The 19,718-nt window shown below is 35.0% G+C and overlaps 1 protein-coding gene across 1 annotated transcript; it reads right to left on the bottom strand.

The window, feature by feature from the left end:
* Positions 1–11,338: 11,338 nt before the first annotated feature.
* Positions 11,339–18,505, bottom strand: LOC129895006 (transcription termination factor MTERF2, chloroplastic). The gene is made up of 7 exons (XM_055970621.1): positions 17,777–18,505; positions 17,088–17,225; positions 16,188–16,433; positions 15,582–15,695; positions 15,112–15,294; positions 12,372–12,589; positions 11,339–11,802 (listed from the first exon to the last, which is right to left on the bottom strand). Exons 1-7 carry the CDS (start codon positions 18,353–18,355, stop codon positions 11,475–11,477), a joined length of 1,806 nt encoding a protein of 601 aa, XP_055826596.1. The 5' UTR covers positions 18,356–18,505; the 3' UTR covers positions 11,339–11,474.
* Positions 18,506–19,718: the final 1,213 nt, after the last annotated feature.

The raw sequence follows: 19,718 nt of genomic DNA, 5'->3' as shown, positions 1-19,718 counted from the left end.
AAAGGTATAGATGGTTGCTTGGAAAGTTGAATTATCTCACAATGACAAGACCTGCCATCTGTTTTCCTGTGAATGTTGTAAGTTAGTTTATGACTTCTCCTTGTGATAGTCATTGGGTGCAGTTATTCATATTGTGCGATATATAAAGTTAGCTTCCGGTAAAGGACTACTCTTTGAGGATCATGACCATGAGCATATTACCGGATATAAAGATGTTGATTGGGCAGGATCATCCTCTTATAGACGTTCTATATCCGAATATTGTGTTTTAGTAGGAGGTAATTTGGCGTCATGAAAGAGTAAGAAACATAGTGCGGTTGCTTGATCTAGTGCAGAAGCAGAATATTGAGCAATGGTTGTGGCAATTTGTGAGCTAGTTTGGATCAAACAATTGCTAATAGAACTAAAATTTGGATCAAATACAGTGTTTCATGAGAGGACTTAAGCACATTGAGATTGATTGTCACTTTGTCAGAGAAAAGATACTCTCAAGAGATGTTACAAAGTTTGTGAAGTCAAGTGATCAACTTGCAGATATTTTCATCAAGTCCCTCACCGGTCCTCATATTAATTATATTTGTAACAAGCTAGGTACATATGATTTGTATGCACCAGCTTGAGAGGGAGTGTTATAATAGAAATAGGTGTACACAATCCTACTTAGAATAAGAATAGAAATAGGAATAGTTTATAGTATTCTGCTTGAAAAAAGATTGTTGTATAGTGTCTATAAATAGGGTGTGTTAGAATAGGAATATGTGTACACAATCCTACTTAGAATAGGAATAGAAATAAGAATAGTTTATAGTATTCTACTTGAAAAATGATTATTTTATAGTGTCTATAAATAGGGTTCTTGTGTAATATTGGTCTTACGCAATTCAATAATATTTTTCTCCTATATTTCTCACAATGACTAAAGGAAGGATATGCTGAGACTTATAGGGTGAATTATTCAAATACTTCTCTGATGGACAAACTAGCTTCTATCCGCTTATTTATATCTCTAACTGCTTCTCAACATTGATATTTACATCAATTGATATAAAAAATGCATTCTTTCATGGTGATCTCGATGAATAGGTGTATATGGGAAATCACCCATTTTCCTTTTACATGTTTGTTAAATTAACATCTGCCTTGTTGGACTTCTTATGTTCCTTCTCATCAACATGCATTTGCAATGTGACATGAAGTTACGACCACCTTATGATTAAGTTCATCCAATATTTTTTTTCAATGCAAACTTTTCCATGAGTACTTACAAGAGAGCCAAAACAACTAGAAGAAGTAGGAATGTTAAAGTTAGAATAAGAAATAACTTTAATCAAACTCTCTTATTTTCTCTCTCTACCTCATGACCATCCTTCATCTTTTTGCTCTCATAGTCATCTCTCTTTTCTTTTCTCTCGATTTCACTTTTTTCTTACTTGACATTCTATTATTCTCTTCACACAACACATCCCCTCCTTTTTCCTCTCTAGGGATGTCAATACGCACTGTCTTACTCCTCTCATTGTTTTCTCTCTCAAATTTTTTCACTGTTTCTTTCACACGCTTCTGATCTTCTTAAACTTGGAATGGAGTTAAAGGTGCAAGTATACATTTTCTTTTGTTTAGCTTAAGAGAAACTTTATTCTTTCCCCTATCATGATTTGCATTCCTATTAGACGCCCAATCATGATATGACAATCTTGCATTGGAATTACATCACAATGAACATTATCAGAATACCTCCCAATGGAGAAAGAAATCATGCATTTCTTAGTCACCTTAATCTCATCAAAATCATTCAACCATTGCCACTTATAAGGAGTACTGTGTTTGATACATATAAGTTCCAACTTCTCCACCACGTATGAACTTACCATATTAGCACTACTTTCACTATCAATAATCATAGAGCAAATATTACCCATTACCCTTTACCCCACACCTTGTATGAATAATATTTTTCTTCCTTAAATCAGATTCTCGACAATCCGAGACTATCCCCTAATCGTGACACGGTACTTAGAGACACAAATGCCCCAAGCTAACCTTATGGCATGACCTTAAGATAGCATAATAAGACTGAAAATATTGAATGCTAAAATAGAGTCTAGAATAGTCTAGCATATCATATAAAAGAATTTAAAAAGAACAATATACGCGGAATCTAACTGTCTGTCTGAAAGCCTCTACTATAGATGAGTTGCTAAGACAAGTCTCTAGCTAACTCTAAACTATCTAAAAAATGGAAGAGATAATACAAAAATAAAGATAAATTTGTCTTTGGAACATGAGGACTCACCAACTAGCTCAACTGCTGATCAAAGATTTGTAATAACCGCGGTGATATGAGGAGTGTCGAAACCTATATTATAAAATAATATAGGCAGAAAAATATGCGGTCAGTACTTGAAATGTACTAAGTATGAGGAATATGCATAAGTAATCATGATATCTGAACATGATAATTCTGTAAAGCATACTGATGCAATGATCAAGTATAAAGCATGAAAATTGAGTAACTGAACTGAATTATTTGAAATACATGATTAATGCAATAATCTGAAAATCTGACGGTGGAAGATGCCATTAATCGATATAAACCATGTGAGTTACAATATGAAGTTCAGTGTACTGCTCCTACACGAAAAGAGAGTGCCCATACTTGCCAAGTTATGGACCATGATATCTGAGCTAAGGTGGATCCACTAAGCTAATGTCCAATCAGGACAAACCTTCAGTGGCACATAGTTTTGGGACTTAGAGATTGCTACTAAAGGTCGACGAATGCTTAATGGAAATCTTCATCCTAAAAGTTCACCGGTGTTAAGTATAACATAACATAATCTGAAAGATACTATATGTGAAAACATCAAAATCATGATAATCATATATAAAAAGGGCAGCCTGGTGCACTAAAGCTCCCGCTATGCTCAGGGTCCGGGGAAGGGACAGACCACAAGGGTCTATTGTACGCAGTCTTACCTTACATTTCTGCTAGAGGCTGTTTCCAAGGCTTGAACTCGTGACCTCCTGGTCACATGACAACAACTTTACTAGTAACTCTAAGGCTCCCCTTCATCATAATTCATGAAAATTCTGATAATCTTAGGCATGCATGTAAAATTTAGCTTAGTCATAATCATGAAAATACTTGCATGCAGGGTTCATAAAAATATCCTTGAAAACATTTGAATTATAATCAATTCATGCATAATAAAATCAATCATGAAGAAGAAATCGAAATTTAATAAGAATCCACAAGAAATCATGAAGCCCTAGAATTTAGAACTTATGGCTTGAAGAAATTAGTGCTTCTTTGGGACTCAATAGGTGAAGAGAAATCCATTGATGAAGTTCCCACATACCTTGATCCAGAACCCTAGCTGAATTTGGGGAAGACTTGGAAATTGGAACCCTTGTTCTTGGCTTGAGAGAAAAAATCTATTTTGGGTGAAATTTGAGAGAATAAGAGGTTAGGGTCCTTATGAATCAGTTAACCCCACGTAGCATAGCCCAAAACGATGTAGTATAGGAATTAAAAACGTGGAAAAAGACTAAAAAAACCCTTGATAAAAAACTGTCGGAGCACTTCTACGAGTGGCATCTACAGACCGTAGAAGCCTGTCCGTAGATATTAGGTGAAATTCTGGAGTTCTAAACTTTTACGACCCATAACACCTTTTACGACCCATAACGCCTTTTACAACCCATATTGATCACTCGTAGAATCCCAACTATTGAAATCACCAAATCTCTAAAGAATAAACTACGAACCCAATCTATGACTTGTGGTAATTAGTACGACTCGTACTGTCCCTTTGTGGAAGTCAATGTACAGAAATTTACCTATCTCTGAAGTCTGAATCTACGATTCCAAACTATGACTTGTAATTCTTTTTATGAGTCGTACTGTTGGCTCATATTTGGAAGCCTAAGGTTTTCTAAAATTCTTAAGTTATAGTACTCGTTTCTATGAGCCTATCCACAACTCGTATAAACACCTACGATCCATACTACATTTTGTACCGACCAAGTAAATTTTCCAACTTTCTAAACAAAGTCTACGACTAAGTATATGACTAGTACAATCAATCATGACCTATAAAGAATCCTTGTAAACACTGAACTAAAATCCTGAAATCCTAAGTATCAATTACAAACCCCTTTGCACGACTCGTGGAACTAAGTGCGACCCGTACATAGGGTTTGTAAATGTCAAAATCTGCAGACTTTAGCAAGTTTTTTGCACTTCCCGGAATTATCTTAGCTAGGCACTTCTGAGGTGTTACACAGATACAGTGACATTCATATCCTCCAATTATGTGATCAACACTTTAGCAAAGTTGGTGTCGTTTCGAGTTCCAACTTTAGTTTCCTTACTCATCAGAGACATCTCAAAAAATATTAAAGAAATAAATATCTCTCAATTTGCCTTTTTCTCTCTTTATTGATCGCACTCTCTTGCTTTTTTCCACTTAAATTACTACCTTAGGATGAATCCTTCAGGATTTATATATAAATCCTATTAGTAATAATCTTTTAGAAGTAAGTTGTAGAAAGAAAAGAATTTACTGATACCCAAACGAATTGGGTTTGATGAGACAAGAAAAGACCAATTTGTGTAACAAGAAAAAACTCTAAATTTTCCCTCTTCTTGATGTAGGAAATTAAAAAATACAATAAACTCGAAGTTTCTAGAAGTAACTTAATTTGCAAGAACTTAAATTATTTCTCCTTTTTTGGGGTTATGTAGCTCAACTTTTAAACTACTAAAATAATTTTTTTTTGAAACTCCCAAGATTATCAAGAATGGAACCTTGATAGAAAATCGCTCTAATATCACGTGATAAGAATTGGGTTAGTTGAATAAATAAGAAAACAATGCGGAAGCAAAAATACAAAGATTAAAGACAGGATTTGAAAGCTATGTGGAATTCGAGAATATAATCACAAAATTTCAAGATAAAATTCTAAGAACCCTAATTGATTTTCTTATTTAAAATTAGTGGATTAAAACTAATTATGATACTAATAGAGTCAATTCAAGAACTTAGTTCAATCATGATCTAAAACCCTATTTCGAATAAATTAGAGACATCAATTAGTATAAGCCTAATTACCTTTTTAAATTTACTTTCGTAAATACCAAAACTATAAATTTAAGAATTAATCTAACCTCTTAAAGACTTGTTCTTATAAAATTGTAAGATAAATCCATAGTCGCCACACCCAAATGTGTAAAGAAGAGAAACCTTTCAAATAATATAAAGGGAAAAGGTCTTAATATATCCCTCAACTTTGTCATTTAGAGCTGATATACCTCCGTTATGAAAGTGGTTCATATATACCCCTACCGTTACACAAATGACTCACATATACCCCTACTGTTACAAATATAGCTCACATATACCATTTTCATCTTAAGAAAGTGAAAAAATTAATTTTAAAAAAAATTCATGTATGGGGTGTTTTTTTTTTTTGAGAAAGTAAAACAATATTAAAAAATATATATACCCATACATGTGAATTTTTTTAAGCAAAGTTTAGGGGTATATATAAATTTTTTTCACGCATGAATTATTTTTTGACTTCTTTGATTATCATTGTTTGAGTTTCTAATTCTTATTTTTTATTTTTTTTATTTTTTTATTTTTTGGTGTAAATATATGAGAAATAAAAAAAAAGTGTGAATGGAAATAAGAGAAAAAAATAAGAAAAAAATTTAAAACTATTTTTTTGCAGCTACATTGTAATTTAAAACTAATTTTTTTGCTACTATATTGTAATTTAGTTTTTGTATCTATAAAAAAAATTAGGGCATGTATAATAAATTTTACAATAAAAGTAGTGAGAAGAATAAATTTGACCACCAAAATAATAAATTCAAATTAGCCGTTGAATAAAAAAGTCAAAAAAATAAATTATGTGTGAGAAAGATCAAATATAATCCTATATGTATTTTTTTAAAAAAAAAAACTTACAAAAATAAATTTAAAATTAATTTTTTCACTTCCGTTCGAAGAAAAGGGTATATGTGAGCCATTTGTGTAACGGTAGGGGTATATATGAGCCACTTTCATAATGAAGGGTATATCAGATCTAAATGACAAAGTTGAGGGGTATATCAGACCCTTTTCCCTAATATTAATTATTTCTTTTGAAAATATCAAAATCCACCTCTATATATAGGGAAAATCTAATCTCAAATAGCATGAGATTCAAATCCTGCTTTTATGAAAATAATACCTTGGAAACTTTAAATTAGAAAACTTTTAAGAAAGAAAATTTTAAACTAGGAAAGCATGTAAAAATAATTTCAAACTTTTTCCTAAAATCAGTTGTCAAGAAAAAGAATAGAAGTGGCAAATTTCCACCAAAACTTCCACATAACTTCAATAGTTTTGGCACGCTATTTCAGCATCTTTTTGCCTTGAACTTTCAGCACTTTGGGCATGCAAATGAGCCCTTTTTTTGGCACTCCTTTGGGCTTCTCTTGGGGTCCATGTGGCCCTCTTCTCTTGAGCTGCATGTGACCCTAGTTTTCCCCCTCTTGGACTTAGACTTACATCACGAAGTAGCACTTAACCCACGCATCATCATCATTTTTGGGTTTCTCTTCCATGATACATATCTTCTTGATCTCCCATTGAAGCTCGTCATGTTTGATGCAAGTAGGATAACACGGATGCTATCACATGGCCTAATAATGTATATGTGTACCTCTGTCATTGCGAAATAGCATGTAAGGAAAATCCCTCCATTATCTTGTCTGTTTACATTGCCAAGTCCCATATTAGTTGAGGGAATGCGTTGTGGTCTCTTTATATATTGTCTTGGACAATCCCCCCCCCCTCCCCCGCCAACACACACACACGCCCCATTATGAGCTAGGTTTTGGAGTTGAATTAGGCCAAAGTCCATTTCTACATTGTATCAATGCCAGACCCTTTGATCCACGCTCTATGTTATGTTATCCACGCTCTAGTCCAGTCCTAGCTGTGTAGGGGAATGTCAAGTCCCACATTGATTTAGGGCATGGATTGTGATCTCCTTTTATGGTCTTGGGAATCCTCCACGGCTCCACCCATGAGCTAGCTTTTGGGATTAAGTTTGACCCAAGGTCCATTCTTTACGATCAAAAACGTCTTGGACAACATACCAATATATTTTATGTCACTATCCTTATACCCAAGAAGGTTAAAGCATCTGGATAAAATTAGGTCGTTTCCTTGAGAAGGCAATTATTCCCAACAACCTTCAGATGAACTGGGAAAAGATCATACTTCCTAAGGAACTAGTTGGAATATGTATTAGGGACCTGGTAATTCACTACAAATGTATGATGATGTTATGACTTTGGAGATGCAACATAAATGATTCAGCCTTGTGGATGAGCCTTATAAAAGCCAGATATGAAGAGCAAAATCACTGATGTACAAAACTACCACATCGGTATGGCGTTAGCCTCTGGAAGGGCATACCAAAATGTGGGTGGAATTCAGTTCCAATTGAGTTCTTAAGGTGGGAAATGGAGCACATTAGCCTTTTGGAAGTACAAATTGTTAGGCGCTTTTTCTCTCATGGATGAATATTATGATTTATTTCAGCTAGCAAAATTCCCATAGGCCTCAAACATGCATTGTTTGGATGGAAATGCATGGAGTATAATATTCAAAAGGAACATACAGATTGAAATTAAATAATTTATTGCATCTGCTTGCTAGATTGGAACATAGAGTTGAATCTCAGGCAAAAGATAATTTAAGATTGGGCTGCTCAAGTGACGGCAACTATACAGTAAAAGCTGGCTACATTCATTTATGCAAGGGCAATGTGTTGAAACCTCACCATGTAAGTTAATATGGAAGACTAAGCTGCCACCTATGTGTCCTGCTTCAGCTAGACAGTACTTCAGGAGGCTTGTTTAACACAAGATAGTTTTAGCAGCAGAGGGATCCAACTGTGTAATAGATGCTACATGTGCCAGGAAAGTGCAGAGGATGTCTGTCACCTGTTCTTCACTCTGAAGTTGCTACACAAGTTGGGGATTATAGAGTATAGGCAAACCCATCAAGAAAATCTGGTAAATGGCCTATGGATGCATTTTTGGTGTATTTGGTTAGAGAAAAATTACAGATGCTTTGATGGGATTTCAATTCCCTCGCAGGAGCAACCTTTCTCATGTAAATAGCATAGAGCAACTTTTGAATTTCGTTAGCTCCTTGCTTTTTCCTAGAAGTGCACATCCAATGTGCTAAAGCTAACTATCTCTTGTACGAATTTGCATCTTCTTGGATGCCTCTTGTAAAAAAATGGATCTTGGGCCTAACTCGACCCCAAAAGCTGGCTTGTGAGGGGAGGACTGCCCAAGCCATATTAAGGAGACCACACATCCCTTAAACCACCGATTTGGGACTCTTCACACTCCTCTTCATGCTCATGGTTGGACATTTGGTGCGTGAACAATTTAATATGGGACGCAACATTGGAAAACAACAATTGAGATGGGTCTTGCTTGTTACCATGTGAAAAAATAGATCTTGAGCCTAACTCAACTCCAAAAGCTAGCTTATAAGGGAAGGATAGCCAAGCCATGTTTTTTTATAAGGTAAATGTGTTTTATTTATAAACATGGCCTAGTTGACCGTATACGAAGGATAAACCAAAAGGTAAGGAATCTACAAAATGTGATTTTCTACAAAATCCACCCATTCCTCTATATACAACAAGGAACTTTATGGGTGCACCAAAAGAAAATAAATAAACATAGGTTATTCCCCACCTGAGAAAAACTCGACTCTACCCTCTCAAAAGCTCTCCAATTTCTCTCTTTCCAAATAACCCAAATCAATGCAGAGGAATCAAGTATCATGCCCACCTTCTCCTTCTTTTCATGCTTCTCCAACAAAACATCAAATCTTTCACAATGTCCAGTTCGGGCACTAGTCATAGCCCACGGGGTTGGATCGTGACAGAGCAGGCAAGCCAAATTCAAATTAAGCGAAAGTTAAACCTCAAATTAATTAAATAATAAATAACATAAGAGGGCGGAAACAAAAAAAGAATATAACAAAAAAATAGTCGGGCTAGAGTATAAATATGTAAATATGATACAAAATATACAAAAGGCCCGATAATGACGATCTGACACTAGACCAAACCCCGAACCTGGTATCACTCATACTGAAGCTACTAAGTATAAAAGCTGACAATATGCAGAAATATACGATACAGATCTGACTATCAAAAGTACAAGTGAAGTCAGTACAAAAGAGGGAAAAGTGGCAAGTCTCTAAACGTCGGGAGCTCACCACAATCCGAATCTAGCACCACTACGGATGATCAGGCACTCGCTAAGGGGTGGCTCGAACTGGGAGCTGCATCAAAAAGATGCAGAAGTGCAGTATGAGTACCAAAATACGGAGTACTCAGTCAGCATCATAGGCCAACAACCGAGCTCAGATTGAATAAATATATATTCCCTCTATTCCATATTAGTTGAATTTCTAAGGTAATGCACACATATTAAGAAAAGTATTCAAAGACAAATTTTGAATCATATTTTTCTCTATTACCCTTTTGTTTAATCAGTATCATAAAGATGATGAAATGTGAAATCATAAATACAAATAGTCCTTTATTAGAGTATAACTTTATAAATAGTGTAGTTTACTCCTAGGAAATTACAAAATTTCATTAATAGAAAAGGTAAATATGGAAAAAGTTTCAAACATTTCTCTTAAATTTTGAACAATTCAACTATTTTGAACAATGAATTTTTTTTTAGAAATTTAGTTAATATGGAATAGAGGAAGCAATAAGCAGCACAATGATACTAATAACAATAAAAGAGGAGCATAAACTACAAATACAGAGAAAGAGGGTACGGAAATAATCACACAGTAGTCAAGTAAGCCCAACCAATCATGTAATTACATCAATAATCTCAACTGATAAAATACCGGAGGAATACACAAATGTAAACTCGTAGCTAATGGCTCAATACCCTCCAAAATAACATGAAGCGCCTGAAATTCACCCCTCGAGCTTCTCAATAGTAATGGTAATAATAATAACCCACAATATGTATAAACGAGTCGCCCGGAATTCACACCTCGAGTTTCTCAATAGTAATGGTAATAATAACAACCCGAAATACATATCAATAGGCCGCCCAGAATTCACACCTCGAGCTTCTCAATATGAAATGCCATAGCTAAATAAAATATCACTGATATTTCCTTAATAAAATTTTACCCTTATTCATCATTCAAAAGTCTTAATCTCATCATTTTATTCTTTCTTTAAAGGGGGTTTTTATCTCGAGCAAGGTAAATAAGACAAATTGTATGCCAAAGATTCATATAACACTCACTTGAGACTTCGGTGTATCGAAAGAACGACCTCGGGCCCAACATTTCAATATCAAAAGTAAACAAGACATAGGCACAAACCGAAATTACATCCAATTTTAAACAAAACCAAGCAAGTCATACCCTTGTAGTTATTGTCATATGTTGTGTATTGTATTTTGATTATCTCACTATTTTGCTATTATTATTGTTTCCTTCATGTAGACTTTACACATCTTTCCTTATTATCGACTACGTTTTTTATTGTTTTCTTCTTCGTTTACAAGTATTTGATGCATTTGAGCTGAGGGTCTTCGGAAAACAGTCTCTCTAACTCCTCAATATAGTGGTAAGGTCTGCATACGCTCTACTCTCTCCAAACCCCATTTAGTGAGATTATACTGGATATGTTGTTTCACAATATTAACTACATTCTTAATTTACCTTATGCAAAAGTACCGGTAATCTGTATTGTTTAGAGTAGGCAAACACAAAAATATGAAGAACAGAAAAAACTCATTAAAGATGGAACGACCACTCATGGTGTAGAAAAATTATGAAGGAAGCAATATCATGAAATCCATGCTCCTATTGGCATCGGACCTTTGGGGCAAAACAGTTGACTATTATTCATGGAGAACAGGTTTGCAAATACCATGTACCCATGGAAACTCATCAGTTTAAAACTCCTCCGCATTGCGCATTTTTGGGGCAAAAGCCAAATATGTGTTACAAGATGTCAACCCTGTGTATTTTTGTTAAGTAGTAATAAAACAGGTGTTAGAGATGTATACTTAAAAAGTTACCAATATTTTAAACATGGAACACTATTTGTGCACCACGTGAAAAAAGAGGGATGAATTTGAATCTAAAGTCAAAGATAAGAGACAATTTTGAGCGTTTTTCCCCTCAAATATGCTTAATAGTTAAGCACGTAAGACATAATAATCTCCTGGACTCACTCTGTATTGAGTCCAATCGAAGGTTGAAACTCCACAAATGATGTGATCTGATATTATTCACAAGATAAATCACCAAGTAACCTGTGCGTGCACATGCACCACACCAGCCATCAATTGATTCGTGCATGTACATATTAAAGCAACACTGGCAAGAAAAGTACCAGAATTAAAGCGGGGGAACAACCATCTTCCCCTCTCCAAACTCCGCAGCAAATTCTTCATCATTTTTACCCAACATACTTTTCAAGCTGCATTCTATGTTTCTACCACCTTTGAGAACCCAAAATCTAGGTTTTATCTTCTTCTCTAAAGAGTAGCTGAAATATCTTGGGTATTCAACTACATCACTTATTGGTTTTCCCATTGAGTTTATCAGAAATTCTACCTTAGGCTTGAGAACTTCATCTATGCTGTAGCCAAGCAATGGAGAGAACCTGCAAACCATTAGTGCTACTTCCCTCTTCGAAAGCCCAACATGCATCAAGTACGTCATTCTGCTCAAAACAAAAATTAGAAAAGCATCTTCACAACACAAGGTACCATACTTGCTCTAGGAATTTATTATTGTGCTTGACAAAGCTGTAAAAACATATATTTTGTACGTTATCTTATAATTGTATGTCTTTTTATTTGGACAACAAAATGTAAATAAGATTGAAATCGCAGAATCCTGAAATGTTGCTATCTACTTAATTCGTCCCAAATTGATAGTACTATTCTGCTAGGTTACACTTAACATTTCTGGATTTAAATTGGACTCGGGCAAAGTTCTCTTTGTAAAATAAATGTAAACATTCATATGGATCGATCAATCAATCAACTACATTTCAATTTCCAAAATACTCAAGGTACCTACTACCTCCTACCAACACAAGTACCAGATAATTCTGTCCACCAAGGCTTAGGCAGATAGGAAGAAATCACCTAGTGTTATGTGTCTCCGTTGGGATTTAAACCTGACACCTAATGGTTCTCTTGCCAGTTCATTGACCACTAGGTCACATCCTTGAGTGCAATTTAATTGAACAACTTAAGCATATACCAGAGGATCTGATGTTTTTACCTTGGACGTAAAGCTCTGTTGATGTCACATACAAAAAACTCGGGATATTTCCTGATAATCCTGGGAAGATGACTTCTGGAAACTCCAATACCCATTAGGAAGTTGAGTTTTCTCTTAAGAGTTCTTCCGATGCTCGATACAAAAATTTCAGGACAGCGACCAAGTATCCTACCAATAATATCATCATCCAGACCTAGATCCCTTAAGAAGCACACTACCTGGAGATAATGAATTATTACTCGCACGAAAAACAGAAATTTATATAACAGGTGCTGAGATAATTATACTACTCACACACCCAAAAAAAGAAAAAAGTATCCTCTATAATCAGCAAAGAAGATGTACAAGCATCATCATAAAATCCTACTCTGATAGGATTAACAACCTATTAAAAAGATCTCTTCTCTCTCTCTCTCTCTCTCTCTCTCTCTCTCTCTCTCTCTCTCTCTCTCTCCCTCTCCCTCTCCCTCTCCCTCTCCCTCTCTCTCTCTCCATGAAGCAGATGTGAAAGCATGCCAAAATCAAGATGAAGAGGGAGAGAATGTATATATCTGAAATATCAAGCTAGAACAAGCAATATATGCAGCCAAGACAGATTCAGTAAAGATTTATTTACAGACATGTCATATAGATAATCCTTCAAACAATTGGTTAAAACCCAAGCAAAGAATCACCAAATATCAATGTTAAAACACACAACACCTGGTTTACCTGCACATCAGTAATTTACCTCTCATCTTATATGTGGGAATCATGCTTTTGTATGAGATTCTCTCCAAATACATTCTACTTAGTACAGAGAATTGGGTGTTCTTTGTATAGTGTCATATTTTCATCTCTACCCTTTGTATTAGGGGTGGGTGGCAAAATGGTTAAAAATTTGTGGTTATCCATCTGATCCAACTCATTTTAAATGGGTTGGTTATCCAATATTTTAAGTGGGTTAAATATGAATCAACCAAAATTGTCCATCATAAAATATGAATAACTCATGGTATCCACCAATTGCACTCCCATTAAAGTATATAAGAGTGAAGGAACCTCTAGAAAGTTTACTTATTAAGGGTGTGTTTCGTTTAGAAAAAGTCCAATATTCTCATGTTTGATTGGCTTAAATGTTTTGAAAAATGTCTTTCAAATAGACTTATTTTCCTCCGATTTAAGAAAAAAGACTTTCATACATAAAATAAGTAAAACAAATTTAAACTACCCTTAAATCATGAAAATATTTTTCAAAACTTTCCTTAAACCTCACCACCCGAAATGAGTCCGGACCTAGAATCCGACTTTCGACCTTGACCCAAAACCCGAATTTGACCTCACAACCTCGACTCAGTACCACTCATTTTCCAAAAAATAATTTTCTAGGAAAACATGAAAATATTTTCCATCATGCCAAATACACCCTAAAAGGTGAAAAAGAATGAGAAAAAAATATTGTAATCTGGAAGTACTAATTTCTTTACATAATAAGAAGCATATTGTATGAATATCCATATTATCCGTTGGGTTTACCCATTTTTATCCATATCAAATATGGATAGGGTCGGGTATTTTATCCGTTTTCACCCGACTCATTTTCGACCCGCCTTGTATGCTATAGAACTTACAAAGGTTGAGTGGTCATATTCTCAAGTGACTCCAATTAAGGTGTGAGCTCGACTAGTTGGTTACTACAAGAAGGTACCTAAGTGTATCTTCCACAGTGATAGGTCTATTGTAATGAAGCTGCACATGGACCTTGGTTGGTAATCTTTTCCAATTTCAGATTATTCTACGAGAATGGAAAGATTGTGATATCTTTTTCTTCTTTTTATAAATAAAAATGTTTATTGAAATGCTTTTGTTTCAAAAGAAATATACTTAATTGACATAAAGTGGGGATACCCCAAAGACAAGCAATACCCCTATAAACTAAAGTTTTGCAGTTTAAACACCCTTCAATCATCAATAAAATATTTTATTGTTATGAAGTGAGGATATCTCAAAGACAAGCAATACCCTATAATCTAAAGACCCTAAAATCATCTATATGAGTAGAAACACTTCAGAAATAATAAAAAGGAGCAAATTGATGTGACCTGTTTCCATATATGGAAAAGTTTCTCATGTCCACATGTTTAAACTAATGACTAACTTACAGTCTACTACTTCAGAACCTAACAGATTTGAAGTCATTTCTGAGAGCACTATCACATTTATGATGGACCTTCAATCAGGAATCTGAAGCTTTTAGAACCAAAGAATTGTGTTATCATCTACGATTCAAACAAGGTTTGTGAAGATTTTTTTTTTGAAGGGGAAGAAACATCTTCATAAACCTAGTATTGCGAAAGATTTACAAAAATAAAGATGAAAGCATCTGCACCAACTAAATCGGAAGCTTAATTCGGAAGATGAGACTACGCTCGAGGAGGATCAAAGGACCGACTCTCGGTCCCCTAAAGTTAGAAAGCTGGTTAGACTGCAATATATGCCTATGGAAAGAAACATCACGAAAAGCAATCCATGTGATCATAACGAAAGGCTTGCCTATACGTCTTTCTAGCATAGTGTGGTTCCTTCCGATTGGAGCATGTCGTTATCTGGATCGATCAGCCTAGTTGTAGAACTACCATCACCAAATAATTCCAAAATCTCATACTGAAGCTCTGATGTCAATCAGAACTAATGCAGTCTTGCATACATTTGTGCTTATGTTAGTAATTTGATAGGTGAACACCATAATTTTGACTCTCACCTGATGGAAGTCCTGAGGCTTCTGTAGTAATAGCTGAGGACTTGTAGCAATCACCTTACCCAACTTCTGGTTTCTGATGCCAAAGTTACGCAACTGTTCCACCACCAATTTCAGCTTGTTAACTGACAACCCCAAAAGGAGCGGACAGTTTTTGATTGCCTGAGCTACACTAATTTTTGGCACCTGCCCAAAACATATAATAGCAAAATGACAACTATATTACATTCTTAACTTAATGCAACACTAGGCATATAGTGATACAGAAACCAAATCCACGGTTACTGTACAGTGGATACACCACTGAATTAGAGACCACAAGTCAAGGAAATTAAATGCAGAGGAACAAGGAACTCCTAGAAAGTTGCAATGACTTTACCCATTAGAATCAACCAGACATATTTCATAGCAAAAACTAACAGCTCAAATGAGAAACTTGGCCTCATGTGCAAAATAGTAACCAGGATTGATACCTTTTCATCATCAAAGAAAATCAGAATGTTCTTGTAGTTTTGCAGAATGCTCCTTGAAAGAATCCATGGATATTTCAGCAACATCTTCCCAAAATCATTAGCCTCCATACCATCCTTGCAATAAATGAACAACAATCACACCATCCTAGAAATGAATGCTCCTAGATTGTCCAGCTTATTCACAAATAAATAAATTTCCAACTTAGAAAGTATGTTAACTATTTCAGACCTACACTAACATTTCTACTAAACTCTAAAACTATGATCCAGTTCTCCTCAGAAGAGTTATAAAAAATTATGTTTGCCATATCAGTTCAAGGCTAAAACCTGTCTCCTTTCCGAGGGCCAAAATAACCGGGAAATTGTTCAAAATCATCTATAAGTACATCCTTAGGCTTCGGTGCAGAACTTCCACACATACCTAAAGGAGAGAGATGATAAAGAAAATGACCTTTGTCTCTCATACTAGTAATATTAACAGAAGTCAATAGAGCATATTGCTATCATATTTATGTGATAACCGTGAGTTGTTAAACTTGAGGGAGAGTTGGAGATAAGTAAGGTAGGAGAACTAGTAAGATCATATATAAATAAATAATCCGATACCTTAAGGATTGCCAGCAATCTCGGTCTAACATCATTTTCAATGTCATAGAAAATAATAGGCGGAAACAAAATTAGAATCTGTCTCTTACATCCTTCCACCACTCCAATATCATCAAGAAATACCATCAGATGCTTCATATGACTCTCCTTAGGTAGCAATAGAATTCGTGGAAATGATTCAATAAGATGTCGGAAAGATGCATCTTGAGAACCTATCAAATGTAGACCTCCACGTCTTGCTTGAATCTACAAAAAGTACAATCACATTATGTAGTTTCTAGCAGGAAGTATTATTCTGACTCATTTTAGTTGACTTAAGTGGACTGTGGACTATGGTGGAGAGTGAGGGATTGACTGGATGTTAGACTAATTTGTTAAGATTATGGTGGAGAGTGAGGTTGACTGGATGTTAGACTAATATGTTAAGATTAGGTGGAACCGGCTGAGTTGTAGAGAAACAGTCATGTAAAGGCTATGACATAAGTTATTTCAAGGGTCTGTAGATGACAGACTTTGAAGGGGAGCCTTGGAGTAACTGGTAAAGTTGTTGCCATGTGACCAGGAGGTCACGGGTTCAAGCCTTGGAAACAGCCTCTGGCAGAAATGCAAGGCAAGGCTGCGTACAATAGACCCTTGTGGTCAGGCCCTTCCCCGGACCCCGCGCATAGCGGGAGCTTTAGTGCACCGGGCTGCCCTTTTTTTTTGTAGATGACAGACTTTGTGATTTAGGAAAAATATAATATGAGGGAGTATATGAAGATATAGTTGTAATAGATTAGTTCCAAAAACTTTAGGGTAGGTGCAGCTCAATGAAAGTGAACAGACATCAGTACCACAAACTTCAAGACAGGTGCAGTAAATAAGCCCCATTAACCATCTTGATTCAAGGAGGCAACTGACCTTCTCAAAAAAAGACAAGGTCTGCTGGACATCCTCATCGATACTTATGGACAAGTGCATCATCATTTGCCGGGCATTTCTAGCAATATGTCCTCCATCATCACTGTTTGTGAAGAATATTTTCTTCACATACTTAACCTATGAGCAAGTACAAGAGGGATCAGGACATTAAGAAAGAACTAAAAAAGGGTTCAAACCTCTTATCTCAAGAAAGAGACAACTTTATGGCCACTCGTGAGCCTTCTCAACTCCCTTAACCATGGCATGAATAGAATTTACGTAGGCAATTTAAAGATCTTCATCAATAACTATATGTTAACCTATACTTGGGCCTCATTCATTGAACCAGAGGAAACCACATTCTTTTATCTAGCCAAACTAAATCAAGACTTTTCATCATCAATGTAACCTGCAGAGATGACCAGGACTCTCCCACTGAGCTCACGAGATTTTCATAGAATGAGCCATCACTAGGAAAGATGAATAGCATATAAACTTTTGACATTATCAAAAGGTCTTATAATTAGTGCTACATGTACTATTTGTTCTGTTTAAACAAAAGATACACGGGAGTAAGGAAAACAAAATGAAGTGAAATAAGATGGAAATTCGCACCAAGCAAATTTGGATCTTTAGAATCACAGAAGAAATGACCCGATGTACACTCTAGAGTAGGCGTATTGTATTACCTTATTGATAAGGCTAGGTAGTGTCTGAAACAGAGAATTAGAGGAAAGGTAGCGAGCTAAGTGGGTTGCGGAAGAGAGAGTGAGGCCAATGCTCTCCAAGAAGGGAAGCATGCCCTTGTCACCTTTTTGTTTTGCCATCAGGTAGACCTTCCTCTTGAAAGATAGTGGAGGTGGAATTACAGGAATCGGGTCTAGGGGGACAGTGGACCTCCATAAGGAAAACTCATCCAGGTCACGGACGCTATCTATGAGCATGCTAACGTACTTAGGTGAGTTGAAGGCTATTTCCATGGATTCCTCGTTAGAAACGCCAAGTTCCTGAAGGTAATAGCTGACAGCCTCCCTAGCTTCAGCGGTTACTTCTTCCGCGTCTTCTGTTCCATTTGACGACGAAGACCTAGCAGCAAGCGGAACAAGTGGCGCAAAACTCCTCAACTTATAATAGACTTGCTCTGGACGTATAAGATTGGAGTAGAAAAAGGTATTGTTGCAATGGCAAGAGAAAGGGAAAGGGAAAGGTTGAGGTTTTGAGTTGGGAACAACGAATGACAAATAATTTAAAAGGCAATTTGAAGACATTTGTACAGGACAGGCTCGCTCTGCATCCTAATCTGTAAACAAAATTCCTCCTCTTATCATTTGTACACACTCTCAGCTCTTCCTTATGCTACCCGACCACCCCAATATTTGTCCTCTCTGATTACTTCTTGAACATTTGGGCGACACGACCGAACTCATATATAAGTAGTCTTGAATTAGAAATTCTGTTAGACCTAATTTGTATTTTTGTTTCCACCATATGAGATAATAGTTAATCTTAAAATTTTTATTTACCCCTAATAAAATTATTTATATTCATATTAATATTTATAATTTATTTTAGATCATATTTTTCTTAATTTTCATATCACGTTAAACTACATCATATAAATAAAAATAAAAATTAATTTTTTACTAAATATAAAAATGTGTCATTTTTTTTAGGATTGACCAAAAAGAAAAGTGAGTCATATAAATTGGAAGAAGTGATGTTTTTGTGCCATGTTGTCATATTAGGGGGTAAACAGCTCAAAAATATATGTTTGAGGGGATAATTAAGACTTTTCATAGTTCATAGTTTAAGAAGTTAAATAATTTCAAAATTCATATTTGAGAGAATAATTAAGATTTCTTATAATTTAATTGTACATTTAAAAGAATGTATCAAATTTAAGAGGACTTTTAACTATTAACTTTATATCTCATGACAAAGATTAAAAATTTATCAAAGTAGAATAGAGGTAAAATTATAAATATAAAAATATGATACTTTCAGTTAGATAATTTAAATTAGGTTATATCAAGTTCAATCACACTTTAATTAAGACATATTTTAATTGACAAGCAATCTATTTAAAGTCCTGTTAGACACTATTTTGATGATCAGTAAAATAAACAAGAAGAGAGTAATCCACTTTTTGCTAATAAGGAAAATCAAAGAATTAAATACATATTTTGGCAAAATGTGGCAAATTGCAGCCTTTGAAAAAAAATTGAAAAATCTGTTTAATAAAAATAACATTCTCAACAAGAAAAGAACTTATAATAAAACTTAAAAATTTCACATCTTCTGAAAAAATAAAAAAAAATTGAGGAAACTTCTATTTTTATTTTTGGAGAAACACGCCCTTGACTGTTGGGGCGACATAAAGAGTGTTTGTTTGACTTAACTTATTTTAAGCAGTTTATAAGCTAAAAAAAATAAGTTGGTAGCTAGAGCTGTCAAAATGGCTTGGCCCAACCCAATCCTAAAGGGCAGGATGGGTTAGAATGAGCCGACTCTTTTAATTAAATAACATATAAAATAGGAAAAATTACTTAATTGAATGTGGTTTACAAAATATTTACCATTTTTAAACATACTTTTATTTTATTACCATTTTTAACAATTACTAACAATACT

Source organism: Solanum dulcamara, chromosome 7, assembly GCF_947179165.1.
Source record: "Solanum dulcamara chromosome 7, daSolDulc1.2, whole genome shotgun sequence".
Taxonomy (NCBI): Eukaryota; Viridiplantae; Streptophyta; class Magnoliopsida; order Solanales; family Solanaceae; genus Solanum; species Solanum dulcamara.
Note: the sequence above shows the minus strand (reverse complement) of the source record. Positions and strands in the feature narration are given on the sequence as shown.

Coding starts and splice junctions, on each gene's coding strand:
- LOC129895006 (XM_055970621.1), bottom strand. CDS start 18,355: ATGTCTTCAAATTGCCTTTTAAATTATTTGTCATTCGTTGTTCCCAAC. Junction 17,226..17,776: donor TACCTAGCCTTATCAATAAG/GTAATACAATAC, acceptor ACTTGCTCATAG/GTTAAGTATGTGAAGAAAAT. Junction 15,295..15,581: donor TTTTCTTTGATGATGAAAAG/GTATCAATCCTG, acceptor TGTTTTGGGCAG/GTGCCAAAAATTAGTGTAGC.